Source organism: Salvelinus sp. IW2-2015, linkage group LG13 (assembly GCF_002910315.2).
Source record: "Salvelinus sp. IW2-2015 linkage group LG13, ASM291031v2, whole genome shotgun sequence".
In the NCBI taxonomy this organism is placed as follows: Eukaryota; Metazoa; Chordata; class Actinopteri; order Salmoniformes; family Salmonidae; genus Salvelinus; species Salvelinus sp. IW2-2015.
This window is the reverse complement of record NC_036853.1, coordinates 19,114,283-19,129,274: the sequence shown is the minus strand read 5'-3', so window position 1 is coordinate 19,129,274 and position 14,992 is coordinate 19,114,283. Positions and strand designations below refer to the sequence as shown.

The window sequence follows — 14,992 nt, the reverse complement described above, 5'->3', positions numbered from 1 at the left end:
ACGTCAGATAAAAAATGTCACGACATCACGGGAAAGCATGCAGTTTATTAGGCTACAGATGAAKTAAGATATGAACTTCACAGGGTGGTGAAAMTGCATGGTGATGAGCTTGATGCTCCTTTCAATAAATATTGATGGTCTTATTCTGGTGACATGATGATRGATGTTTGGCTGCAGTTTGACAAATAAAAATGATCTTGCGCTTTTGTCCATAATACTCTCATTAGGTGTCCATAATACTCTCATTAGGTATCCAAAATACCCCAAATTCCCCCACTGTATCTGCAAACTGTTGGCTAGAGCGCATGTGCCACATACCTAATCAACATTTTTTGTGTCAAAACCATCTGTAGGCCTGGAGTTGAAAATACGATGAAAATCGATTAATTTGTATTTTTTATTTGGTATGGGAATTTAGCCGCACACGTTGTTTTCATGTGCACTACATATTTATGCGTAGACTTTTATCTGCAACAAGTCAATTTGATGYAAACACAACTCTGATGGGAAAATGCACATATTGTTTTTTTTGGCAGATTCTAGACTATTCACATGAAAARCTGTCGCCAATTGGATGGAAATCTATCTATAGACAGCCTAAAGACTGGCAAATTGCTAGTCTAGTGTCACTTTGATGATGCCTGCACATCATGGTTCACCAGCAGCCCCAAAATCCCCAGCAGCCCCAAAACAAGCTTGTAAGTACTGTACTTAAACTCTGCCCTCATACTCATCTGGAGGTCGAGCATTTAAAAAAAAATCTAGAATGTGTCTGTATCTACAGTATGTAAATATATCATGTAAAAAAAATAGGGACCACAATGGAAATAAATCCCTGATTTATTGTGCAATCCCGGTCACTTAAAAATGTACTGTGTGTGTATATTTGTATTTTTTTAAATTGACAAATAAAATAAATGAATCCAAACTGTGCAGCTGGCCATTTGATGAATGGAAAGAGACATCTGTTACAAAACACCAAACAGTTGAATGACATCTGCATATTTCCGTTAGGGAACGCCTGCACTGTGAAGTGCGCGTGTGCAATAACTCAATTCACCTTTGCACTTCTAAACAACAGGATTTGTAAAAACTTTGGCAAAAGGCAAAGTCTACAAAACTTAGTCAACTCTGTTCAAAACAGATTCTAGCTTTGGGAACAGCAAACGGTATTGAGATCAAATGTTTTATCAATGAGAAAATTGGCAGAATGACTGCCAAAATCCATCTGCTTTCATCTTTTCCAACTGTTGACCACTGGGCTTCTTCACTACWAAATTTTGTAGTGAGTCGAAATGCCAAGCGGATGCTTCACATTTATACATCCTGTCAAGTATCTGTCTTTTTTTTCTATATGTGCATCAACCATCCAGCCCATAGCCCTGCGTGGCATCGACCATGCCACAAAAACATGTTTAAGTAGCTAAATCAATATCCACGTTTATAAACACAGGGTCGCTAATGTTATTGATATTTGTGGTCGTAAACATTATTTAGAGTTAAGTCTATGAGGAGGGGTGCACATTTATTTTACAGTACAAGGGGAMGGTTATGTGAAAATATTTTTCACGTTGAGGGATGCATTTTTCATGACACCTCGAACTGTCGAGCTAGTCGAGTRCATAATTTCCCTGGATTATTCAAGATCATATCCCCTACCATCCTAATACTACGTATAAAGAGTTATCACTGGATTTTCAAGACCAAGTCCTATACTACCCTAATACTGAGTATAAAGAGTTATCAGTATGGTATTTTATTTACACCAAAATGTCATTCAAATCCTCCAGTTCTGATCAACTGTGTTCGGTGTGATATCATATCGGTAAATGTAGTGTGTTGACGTTGGGGTGACCATGATTTCCGAGTGTCGGATAGCTTGAATGCAGTAAATGGACTGTACCAACAAGAGCACAACACACTCATAAAGCATATTTTTCAAAGACTCACCTTTARCAAATGTTTTAAATATGTGGTTACCATGTTTGGGGTTTATTATGATAGGCTTTACTAAAATGTAGCCCAATGTAAAAAGAATAGTGTATAACTGAAAACACACCCCTCCTCTTCCCCGGTGACAGTAGCTTGCTGGGTTCTCACGTCTAAACTGGTTCGAAGTTGGCCAGGATGCAATGATGGCGTTACATGTCAAGAATAGAGATGCTGCTTATTATCAAAGTGCCGATTATTACAGAAATTCGGTGCCTTTAAACTATCGGAATAACAGACATTATTTCGCCCGGTTACCAGGTAGGAAAAGGGTCGCATTCATTGCTGTCAGTAGCCGTGACACTGCGAATGGATGGATGCATGCAGCTTCAGCTACAATGTAACCAGTGCAATTTGCTGATTGAAGAGGGTGTAAACATGTTGGTATTATACTGTATGTTGAACTAGCCTAGTGTACAGCTATAAAACATTTTTTTGTCGAGGTTGGGCCTTCCCATTAATTTGAAGAGATTAGACCAACAGTCATGTTGAAATTAAATATGTAATCAGAGGTATAATAGGTTGCTGATCAATTCAACCCAAAATATATATGTCAACCTAAATGAGTTGATTTGCTGTATCCACKGCACCCTCTCTGTTCCTCATTCTCCTTCAGTGCAGGTGTGATGCGGTGGATTGGTGTTTCATGTCAAATCAGCTAAAGTAATAGTGGTCAGACCGGTGGGTGTAGAATGACATGATGGTCCCCTTCTTTAGGGGGAGGACCATGTTTTTGACAGTCTCGGTTCCCAACTCTTGAAATCTGTCTAKTCTTGTCATGGCACAAGCTCATTGGCACGCCATGGTGTAGTGTACATTATTCACATGATGATAATGGTGTTGATAAGGATTATTATGAATAACAGCTTGGGTCTGGACTTGAGTTTACCTTGTTATCCAGAGATATTCTCTTAAGTGATTAAACCTGTTATATAGCATATTTTGCAACATCATCTTTCCAGACCTAATTGTATTGAATAGGTCTACTCAGTCTGCTGTAATCAGATGAAATGGCATTGTCCACTAAAATAGGTTGAGAGAGCTGAGTCTTGCAGGTCACATCCCTGGAGATGTTATAAATGCTTGATAAGCAACTTCATTTTGTACTTTACCCTGATTTCATATAGCTTTATTGGTAAACATTAGTATTGACAGATTTGATCATTCAGTCTTGTTTTATGACAGCCTCCAAGCTGCCCCCTAATCTTAGCCTATAGTCTTCTTATCAACTATCCCTCACTTGAACTGGCAATAATGAGCCCTTTCAGACTGCTAACTCAATAGCRTAACTGCTGTGTTGCCATCTCTAACTAGGCTAACTAATGGGTACATTTAAGCTGCAATTAATCTGTTTTACTTACTTACTTACTTACTTTATTGTCCCCATGGGGAAATTTTGTTGCAGTGTCATGTACACGTTTTATCTGCATGACTGAGTGTTAACAAAATACCATAGGTCTCAGGGTCTTTCAACACATCTCCATGCTAAAACCATGTCTATCTTGAGACTTTGCAAGGCATTGCACATTTAGCAAATCAAATCAAATGTTATTGGTCACATACACTTGGTTAGCAGACGTTAATGCGAGTGTAGCGAAATGCTTGTCAGAATAAGAGGACTGTAATTCTCTAATTAAAATATGAAGTTCTTATGAGTTATCTTCAACCTTTCTCCATTCAAAGACTAGTCATGCACTTGATTCCACTGCATGAGGCATACACTTTTCACTCCATAATTGATGTGGCAGAGGTGACAGTATAAAAGGCATGAAATAACTATAAGTATGTGAKAAACACCTCTCACTGTGAAGGGCTATTCAACMTTTGAAGGTTCTTTGTTATTTTCTTCTTCTGCACAGATACCAAATGATAGAATTAGAACCCTCTCCTTTAAAACCACAAAATACTTTTCTTATTAAGCTACTTCACTCCAGACCCAAGGCCATCCCTCATGATACATGGCCAATGACTCTATACTCATTAATATTTGCATTTTACTTGAGATCCCAGTGTTAAGTCTCAGGAGGAGTGTTTTATACCCAAGATTCTAAAATATTACTTTTACTTTGACCTTGGGCTATGACAATGTAGGTTCCTGACTATTTTGGGGATTAGGCTATATTCTCCAATGAGCATGTGATTCAGGTTTGTCTCCTTGTTACTCTGCATGGGGAAAGAAAAGCAGTTTACAGTATACTGCACTACAAGGCTAAGCAGATTAGCAGTTTTGTTTCTACTTCATTGCAAAACCCAGAAAACATGTATATAAAGTGAGCTATTTTCTTGGATAATTTTTTTCACACTCATATTTSAGAATTTTCAGGTGTTTGGATGACATTATGTCATTTATCAGAATAACATTGATGTACACAGTGGGCCTAGTATTGCCGGGAAAATAATTTAGTTTGTTATCGGAAAGTTCCATTTCAAGCATGCCATTCACTTGGTGTCACTGCATGGCTGCTYGAATCAAAAACATCCCACACTGTTATTGGGTCTCCAATCCGAGTTGATGCAGCAGAAACATCAGACATGAGCACAGCCACTGACCCATCCCCCACATCAACCCTTATGCAGAAAAAATGTGGCCACACATGATTGCCTGAAATGTATCCAGTCAAGCAGGCAATAGTCTGTTTGAATCAGCACCAGATCAAGAGATYATTGAGGAACTTATTTTCGCAAGGAGCAGAGCCCATGCTTGACTGCAGGGGAAGCGTAATTTTCACAATGACCACTGGACTGTGAAACCCACCATTGTTCTATTTGTTATTGTCAGTTTCACTAGGGAGAAATGAACACAGTTGATGACTGTAGTTCTTGCTTCCTCCCAATGTTATACAGCCATTACATGGCTATGATAAGTGTAGAATCCAGTCTAATACATACTTTGCCATCATTGCATTGGCCCTCAGGACCAGAGTCTATGCTGACGCCTTCAATGAGCCTTTTTGGCCAGCAACAGCCGTTGTTCCAGCCAATGCCTTCTACACATACCCTTGGACCCCCTCCACAGACCCTCAGGCCGTCTACACCAGTGGTAGTGGCCCCGGACCCCCTCCTTTTCCCCCTCTACAGCCCTCTGTCTGCCAAACCACCCGCTCACCTCCAGCTGATGCAGGGCCTCCCCTGCSCTGTCCCACCTCCAACTGCCCAGGTGGCCCTCAGCACCAAGCCCCAGGAGGAAGAGGCTCAGATCGGGGCCACAGACCAGGACGCTACCTTGGATGAGCTGTGTAAGCCTCTGTACTGCAAACTGTGCAACGTCACCCTCAACTCTGCCCAGCAGGCACAGGCCCACTACCAGGTGAGCTGATTTACTGTACATGTAGCTTGTACCCTAATCTCGTCCACCAGCAGGCTCTCTCTCTTTCTATATGTYGTAGCAATTGAGCCTGGGGACAAGCTTACTTGTAGGCCTACCCCAACACATATATTTTGATGGCAGAAAATGTTTCTCATGCATGTCAACTACACTGAGTGTACAAAGCATTAGGAACACCTGCTCTTTCCATGACATTGACTGACCAGGTGAATCCAGGTGAAAGTTATGATCCCTTATTGATGTCACTTAAATCCACTTCAATCAGTGTAGATCAGGGGTGTCAAACTCATTCCACGGAGGGCCTAGTGTCTGCAGGTTTTTGGTTTTTCCTTTCAATAAAGCCCTAGACAACCAGGTGTGGGGAGTTCCTAACTAATTAGTGATGTTAATTCATCAATCAAGTACAAGGGAGGAGCGAAAACCCGCAGACACTCGGCCCCCCGTGGAATGAGTTTGACACCTGTGGTGTAGATGATACAATTGAGACATGGATTGTCTATGTCTGCCTTTCAGAGGGTGAATGGGCAAGATAAAATATTTAAGTGCCTTTTAACGGGGTATGATAGAAGGTGCCAGGCGCACCGGTTTGAGTGGGTCAAGAACTGCAAAGCTGCTGGGTTTTTCACACTCAACAGTTTCCCGTGTGTATCAAGAATGGTCCACCACCCAAAYGACATCCAGCCAACTTGACACAACTGTAGAAAGCATTGGAGTCAACATGGGCCAGGATCCCTGTGGAACGCTTTCAACACCCTGTAGAATCCATGCCCTGACAAATTGAGTCTGTTCTGAGGGCAAAGGGGGGTGCAACTCAATATTAGGAAGGTGTTCCTAATGTTTGTACACTTAGTGTATTGCTGCTGGTGAGTCTCTGATCCACCTCTACGCAGACGACACCATTCTYTATACTTCTGGCCCTTCTTTGYACACTGTGTTAACAACCCTCCAGATGAGCTRCAATGCCATACAACTCTCCTTCCGTGGCCTCCAACTGCTCTTAAATACAAGTAAAACTAAATGCATGCTCTTCAACCGATCACTGCCTGCACCTGCCCGCCTGTCCAACATCACTACTCTGGACGGTTCTGACTTAGAATATGTGGACAACTACAAATACCTAGGTGTCTGGTTAGACTGTAAACTCTCCTTCCAGACTCACATAAAACATCTCCGAATCCAAAGTTAAATCTAGAATTGGCTTCCTATTTCGCAACAAAGCATCCTTCACTCATGCTGCAAACATACCCTCGTAAAACTGACCATCCTACCGATCCTCGACTTTTACAAAATTTACAAAATAGCCTCCAATACCCTACTCAATAAATTGGATGCAGTCTATCACAGTGCCATCTGTTTTGTCACCATTGCCCCATATACTACCCACCACTGCGACCTGTATGCTCTCGTTGGCTGGCCCTCGCTTCATATTCGTTGCCAAACCCACGGCTCCATGTCATCTATAAGTATTTTTCTAGGTAAAGCCCAGCCTTATCTCAGCTCACTGGTCACCATAGCAGCAACCCCCGTAGCACGCGCTCCAGCAGGTATATTTCACTGGTCACCCCAAAGCCAATTCCTCCTTTGGTCGCCTTTCTTCCAGTTCTCTGCTGCCAATGACTGGTACGCACTACAAAAATCTCTGAAACTGGAAACACTTATCTCCCTCACTAGCTTTAAGCACCAGCTGTCAGAGCAGCTCACAGATTACTGCACCTGTACATAGCCCATCTATAATAGCCCAAACAACTACCTCTTCCCCTACTGTATTTATTTATTTATTTTGCTCCTTTGCACCCCATTATTTCTATTTCTACTTTGCACATTCTTCCACTGCAAATCTACCATTCCAGTGTTTTACTTGCTATATTGTATTTACTTCGCCACCATGGCCTTTTTTTGCCTTTACCTCCCTTATCTCACCTCATTTGCTCACTTTGTATATAGACTTATTTTTCTACTGTATTATTGACTGTATGTTTATTTTACTCCATGTGTAACTCTGTGTTGTTGCATGTGTCGAACTGCTTTGCTTTATCTTGGCCAGGTTGCAATTGTAAATTAGAACTTGTTCTCAACTTGCCTACCTGGTTAAATAAAGGTGGAAAAAATAAATAATAATAATACAAAAATAAAAAAAATGTTGGTTTATTGGACATGTCAGTCATCACTGTTATCCGCTCATAAATGTAAGTAGAACATGGAATGCTTAACCCTTGCGCTCACTGATGATGCAATGATTTGCTATATGACACGATGACAATGACAGTGCGATGAGTGGACTGAACTGTGGCTGTGGGATTMAATCATACATTGTCTCTTCTCCAGGGTAAAAACCACAGTAAGAAGCTGAGAAATTTTTATGCAGGCAGCCAGCAGCTGCCTGCCATCAGGATTCCGYAGGTAATAGAACCAGTTTCCCAGCAACCCCTCACGACTCCACCAACTGAGAGTGCAACTCCAAAACAGGTAACGCTTGGCGTTGGCACAAGGAATGTGTTATTGTTCAGCAAAGTATAATACTGTATGAGCAAGTACAAGGCCTGTGAATTTTCAGCACATGCACTGTTTGGATCTCTGTTGTTGATCTAGAAAACTGCAATCAAATAGAATCTCCTSATTAGAAACATCCATGATGGTTTGTAGACAACTGTCAGCACTGAAGTTTTTAACTCTTTTGATATGTAGCGTTGGAACTGGCAAGAGTGTCATTTTGGCTGAAAGAGCCCTTTGTATAAACTCACTCATWGTTTTTTGTTCAGCCGGTGTCATTTAACGGTGCCAGCAGGGTGATCTTAGCCACGGAGAACGACTACTGCAAGCTGTGTGACGCCTCGTTCAGCTCACCTGCCGTGGCTCAGGCACACTACCAGGGCAAGAACCATGCCAAGAGACTGCGGCTGGCTGAGGCKCAGCAGAGCAGTAGCATCATGTGAGTGGGTGTTTCTACTGCCTCCCCACCTACCACCAGGAAGACAAACAACAGATGCAATGTGCACATGGCTATTAAACCAACCATACTTCACACAGAAATCCTGCCCCTTCAGCCATGCCCTGTTATATGAAATGCAATCCAGATTATGTTTCAATGCTTCCATTTAAAGAAAAATGCAATAGCATTTGAAAGATGCATTCCATTATGTTGTCCATCATAGTGGCTATTATTGTTAGATTGTTAGCTATTTAAGGATTGTTAGGTTTATAAACTGCACATGAGTTACTTTAAAGACTTGCTCTCAGTAACGTGATCTATCAATTTTTCAGAGAGTCGACTGAGTGTGTCCAGAGGCGTCCGAAGAAAGAGGGGAGCGAGTACAAGTTGATCAAGAACCGCAGGACCTCACAGGTGCCCCCTGCCATGCCAGGTACAGCACACTGAACCAAAGACATACCAGTAATAAAGTATGACCAAACAGCAAATAACTTTAAACAATATGTAAGGAAAAATGTGTTGTTGTTCCACAATTTTGATGTACAGATCAGATGTAAGTAAAGTAAGTAAGCCTTGTCAGAGCCAGAACGGCCCATAACGACCAGATGAATTCAGGGAAATTCATAGTCTTCAGAAGGTACAGTATATGTTTGAGGGTAGATGTGGTTGCCGATTTCCTTTTCATTGATACCAATGAAGCCTTTGACAGCTGGTGAATGAGACTGATATGCATGTGAATATGTATGAAATGTAAATATCACATGTCCAGGCAGCGAGCAGGTGGAGGCTATTATTTTTTGCTCCATGGTCGTAGCAGCAGTGAATACCCCTCTCTCATCACCACCTCTGCCAGGGAAATGTCGTAGGAAAGTTGAGGGGGTGGCCGAGGCTGAGGCTGGTTAGTCACTGTGAACTCACTAAGCACAGGCCCAGCGCTTTGGATATGTAAACCAGTACAGCAACCGATGGCCGCTTTGCTGATCCACAGACACAGCCTGCTCAGGTGGCAGGTGTCCATCAGACAGAGCCCTCACAGTCCACTGTTCATCCCCGTACCARTCTCCGAAGAGTTGCGATATGCATATTAATACACAATTGTACATGTGTGAAATAGGACAAATATAAACTCCCACCAATTGTTTTTAATTATTATTATACACCCCCAACCCCCCACCCCCACCCCCCCACTCCACATACCCTGCACCATGGCCTTCTCCCCCTGGATCATAGGACACAACTGCACCCACTCCCTTCCCTTCCKTCAGGGCTCAGAGACTTTGCTGATTTAATTCCAGAAATAGAACTGTGTAACAGTCTCTCGCAGAGAAATGTGCTTTGTCTGTCAGAGTTACTCTGCAAGGGCCCGTGATGGTTGCCTCCAGCCATACACACAGATATAGCAGAGCATCTATTTTCTGACCAACATACAGTACATCTCCCTTCTTCTAATGAGGGACACATGTGTATTTCTTCTTGTAACATTCATATGGCCATGGCAGTGGAAAGCTCATCCTATGCACAGCCAGCCTTCCATCCCCATGCAGTGCCTGGCATCTATCTGCCACTCCCATCTTTTCACACTGTGTTCACTGGTGAGCAGCAGCTCAACACTCACTCCATCACTCACTCTCCATCATTATGGTGTGTATGTCTTGATGTGTGACCCAGCCCCCTACTACAACCCACGGCCCAGGCAGAGGATCCCCAGAGACCTGGCCATGTGTGTGACGCCCAGCGGCCAGTTCTACTGCTCCATGTGCAATTCTGGGGCCAGCGAGGAGGCCGACTTCCGCCTTCACCTGGAGAGCAAGCAGCACAAGAGCAAGGTGTCGGAGCAGCGCTACCYCAGCGAGATGGAGAATCTGGGCTACACTTAGGAGGGCAGCGCCGCAGCACGGGGAGGAGAGGGGAATGGGGGGGATTCACACTGAATTTTTGAAGAGGTTGGGGAGGTTTATCTCACAATCGGTTTCCTTTCCCCAGTTTAAACCTTGTTATTACTTGAGTTTGAGTAGCTGAACATTGCTGAACATGTGTAGTAGAGGAAAGCAAAGTTCTATTACAGGCTTCTACCAGACCAGGTGAATGTACTGTGATTGCGATGACAATTATTAAGRGATAGGTATTTTTTCAATTGTAAAAATCTGACTGACTGTTCTCTTTCCTCATGTGTGTTTACATGGGTTTGGTATGACTCCAAGCATCTTGGACATGCCAGTCAASTCAACCTCTGGTCCTGGTCCCTTATTATTTTGGGATGCTATAAAAGCCAGCTGCTGTAAGCCCTTGACTTCCCTATGGGAGGTGTGCTTTTCGAAGAGCAGAGTAACTCAGGAGAATATAGAGCAGGRCAGAGAAGGACTAGCTTTAATTGGGGGGATTTAGGGTTATTTCCACATGACCTCTACTCTGTTTAATTTAGAGAAAAGGGAATTTAGACTGTTCAAAGCCCAATTTGTTCAGAGGAGGAACACAARGCTTGAGTTCTTATTCCCATATATCTACCCCTTAATCCAGTGCATGTGTACAAGTAAATCTAGGCATTCATTGTCTGGTTCTTTTTTTTATCAGTCACAGAAAAATGATCGCTCGTTAACAGTATATTCTCTCTGGCTCTCAGATGATGTGTTTTTCTGTGTCATAAATGCTCTTGTAACCTATTTTAAAATGGCCTTTTTTGTAGTTCTAGTCAGACCATGGTTTATTTGTTTTAATTTAACATTGCCTTTTGATTTATAAGATTTACTGTGTATTGTTTTCTCTTTATGAGTGTTTGTTTTTATAGACAATTAGCCAGAGAAAATATCTACTGTTATCTAATGTAGGGGGGAGCTTCATSTGCAACATCACTTTATTTGTATACACTTGATTATACTTTAATATTTCACTGTATAAATTATGTTTGTGCAATGTACATGTGTGCATGATATTATCAGAATATACATATATTTAAGTACTCATAATATGCTACTAGTGGGAGTGGAGGAACTAGGCCAGTTCGCAAGAGATAGAGAAGGGACCATTATATTGGGCACAAGGTAMTGTATGGGAAGGAGTGGGTGGAGTTTCATACTGATTGATTGATTGAATTTGTTAGATAATTAAAAGTAGCAGGCTRCTCCAGCCGGAGACAACATTACACGATTACAGGATTTGCTTTAATTATTGTTATTTGTTAAAGTTCTATTGATGTGTCTCGATCTGATTTGTATCAAATGTTTACAGAGAGTGGTCTAAAGGGAAGTCGATCACATTTAATGTTGGATCCATTCACATGTTGCCCGTTCCTTAAACCTAATTTGTCATGTATTGCGATGGCCTACTGGAACTCTCCCAGCAATCTCATCATCTCAGCTTTTTCAAGCTGTTTTAATACATATTCAGTGCCTCTCAACATTCATTTTGTGATGGACTGCACCCAGGGCTATGATTTTCTTGGGAGTTGAAACCACTCATTAAATGGGATACATTGATTATGTTACACATTAAGTGATCTATATTGTTCAGATTAACCACCCAGAGCAAATAAGCTATTTCTATCTGAAACTAGCACAGCAGTGGAATTAACCACTTTCATAATGATATGTAACATACCCCTTAAAAGGGGAGTGTGTATCTCACAGAGTATACAGTGTGGGTCTGAGTGCAATTCGTTAGTCCWATGTTAGTAGTCATCTCATTCAATGCCCTATTTCTGTTTAAGTAAGTGGAGTTGTGTTTGACTGCTGCTACACATCCATCCATGCTAGTTTTATGGCTGTGGCTGTGCAGTCTCTGTCCTCTGAGGCATTAGGCAGGAGCCATTCCTTGCTGGGAGTAGTGTAGTGCTGTAGCAGCACATCTGTTTGCCGCTCTATCAGGGAGTGGGACCTGGCATGGGAACAGGCCATACCCCAGGGAGATCCACACAGGCACAACAAACACTATCCAATGGACCTATCTGTGTACTCAGGCCATTGTTGATTTCCTACTCTCCTCTCCTCCAACAAGATATCATTGTCCGCTATGCGTGGCGGGCTCTGAGTTTGGCTCTCTATCTGTTGTTCAGAAATATAATTTCTCAAAGACAGATGGATTTATAAATGTCAAATGAAGTGAACTATATCTAGGGATAAGGGATGAAAATAAGGGATAGCTGCAGTGCCTTTCTAATGTCACACAATCACATTTGATCTCATGGCTGCCTTCGGCACAAACATGATTCTCAAGAACAATCAACTCCATTTCCATTGGCGGCAGAAATATTGCCTCTGGTGCAATATTGCAAATGTGGGATCCAAAGATCCCAATTAAATTGAATTGACTTCCCTTTAGAGAAAATAATTCTATAATGTCTTGAATGTACGTATATTTGAAGAATAACAGAATGACAACAGTTGTTTTTGAAACAATTGGAACACCTATTTTGGTCACGGTACAATATTGACTAACTATTTAATAAAAAAATGTTATACATGTTATTTGTCTGGATGTATTGAGTTGAGAAACTGGGTTGGGGATTGGGAGTTGCATGGGGCGAGTGGCAGTGTGTGTGTGAGTGAGAGAGAATGTGTGTATAGACACATTGTATGACAGGGTCAGCTGACAAACTTGTTTCCCGTTAATATGGTGGTCTACAGATTATGCCCCCAGACATAAATACTGCTCTAATACTTAGCGTTGATCAAAATAAAGCATCTCTCTAGTGAAATGTTAATCTTGATTAGTATACAGTGTGTATGGCAAAATATGACCCTAAAATATCTTTGTTTTTTATCCCCCTTTACTGCTCAGATAAACTATGGCAAATGTTATGTTTTCTGAATGGATGACTGAAAGGAGTTTAGGATTATTTTATAGGAGACATTGCTTTCTAAATGTTGTGTAGTTCWAAAATATGATGAATCAGTTGTTTTGGGATCGTAATGGTAATCGATTTTTTACCTTGTAACTACTTTGCTCTATTCTGATTGGTTTGTCAATTGTTGGAGGATAACAGGAAGTAATTATGTTATATGTTATGTTATATGCATGGTAGCAAGTTAGGAGAATTTACACAGCATTTTAGGAGAATTAACATGGCAGGTTATGAGACTGAGGTTAAAGTTAGGAAAAGGGCAAGGCTTAACAAAAATGCTATCCTAAACTGCTACGAAAATCACTTTGTATTGAAGTGGTGCGAAAAGAGTGTGACCCGGCTGCTGTAACCTGCTGTAGCCCTTCATATATACACTTCCCTACTTATTTGAACAATGGTACAATGGTAAATAATGCATTGCGTCATTTTGTAGTCACTTTTATTGTAATGAATAATACAAAATGTTTCTGAACACTTCTACATTAATGTTGATGCTACCATGATTACGGATAATCCTGAATTAATCGTGACTAATGATGAGTGCTTAATTTACAAACTTACAAAAATCATGCCCCATTTTTCGGTGGGTATGATATTTATGCCTCTGTAACTTTCTCATTCATCCTTATTTATGATTCAGTCATGATTATCCGTAATCATGGTAGCATCCACATTAATGTAGAAGTGTTCAGAAATAAAAARGTGCTGTTTTATAGCTAATCTCATGCTATTTTACACATTCTGCCATGAGGCTGAGAGATAATTTTGCTTTTTTAGAGATCAGGGATTCTTGAAAGTGGGGACAAACCATGTAAAGGAACAATCCCCCACCCCCCCAAAAATAAAAAATATTAATCTAACTGGATTTATYTCAACTTRGTTGACACACCATAAAAGCAATTAAATGTTTACAATTATTGTCCAACAAGTGTTTAAAGGCCTTGATTGTTTAATTCTAACATTATATTATTCAAATATTTAATACAACTCTCCAAACTGTTTTTTGTTTTGTTTAAAAGCATTAATGCTCCAGGGCAAATTTTGTTAGCATTTTGGCATGTTTTTTCTAGATTTAGAACTTAAAACAACATTTATAAAGCAAACATTAGCCTATCCCTAAGGGCTAGCACAGCAAATACTTCAATTGTTTAAGCATATGTTTTTAGAACAGTGATAAAAAAAACAGAATATTGAACAAAAATTATCTATTTTAATTGGGTTAGCCATCAGTGACGGAGTTGACAAGCCACTGGCGGAGRTGACAACAGATTCTCAAAACAGGCATTTTTTTTTGTAAAATATGTAAAATAATTAATTTGAAAATKCCCAATTAAATCATAACCATACCATCAGATCTTTCAGCACTCTGACGGAGTTGACGTTATACAAAAATCTGACTGAGTTTATGTTTTAGGTAGATGACAATATAAAGCACATTGCATTGCATTCCATGTCTGAAATGTGCTGTATAAATAAAGCTTGATTTGATTTGACAAAAAAAWACATTTTCTGCTTCATTCAAGTGGAATACACAGTAGCAATTTTGTTTTTCCTCAGTTGCTTTATGACTCTTAAACCTAACTAAATGTATCTTAATCTATCAGGCAGGTGGAGTTGACAGTTTTGGTTGTGACCATTGTGATTCCAATATTGTTTGTTTAAATTTACAGACTATGAGTGGTCTTGTTGCACTACATGTAATGAGGACATGAATAAGTGGTCCTTATGGTATAGCTGACCCTGCTCATTCCTGATTAATTTAGGATTTTAGACAAATCTGACGGAGTTGACCAAATCTCCGGACAAATCTTTTAGGAAACACAGTTTTGAGAGAAATATTCTTRACAGTCACAGAGGGTTATTGCAAGAAACTATACTGAACAAAAATGTAAACGCAACTTGTAAAGTGTTG

General features: G+C 40.7%; 1 protein-coding gene across 2 annotated transcripts; it reads left to right on the top strand.

Annotated features, from left to right (window-relative positions):
- Positions 1-2,103: 2,103 nt before the first annotated feature.
- On the top strand, positions 2,104-13,997 carry LOC111971481 (zinc finger matrin-type protein 3-like). 2 transcript variants are annotated; one of them, XM_023998275.2, is made up of 6 exons: positions 2,104-2,250; positions 4,905-5,296; positions 7,640-7,780; positions 8,074-8,243; positions 8,576-8,676; positions 9,912-13,997. In XM_023998275.2, exons 1-6 carry the CDS (start codon positions 2,133-2,135, stop codon positions 10,118-10,120), a joined length of 1,131 nt encoding a protein of 376 aa, XP_023854043.1. In that variant the 5' UTR covers positions 2,104-2,132; the 3' UTR covers positions 10,121-13,997. The 2 variants fall into 2 exon arrangements, with proteins under 2 accessions (XP_023854043.1, XP_023854042.1); XM_023998274.3 differs by lacking the exon at positions 2,104-2,250 and having other exon boundaries at positions 2,262-5,296.
- Positions 13,998-14,992: the final 995 nt, after the last annotated feature.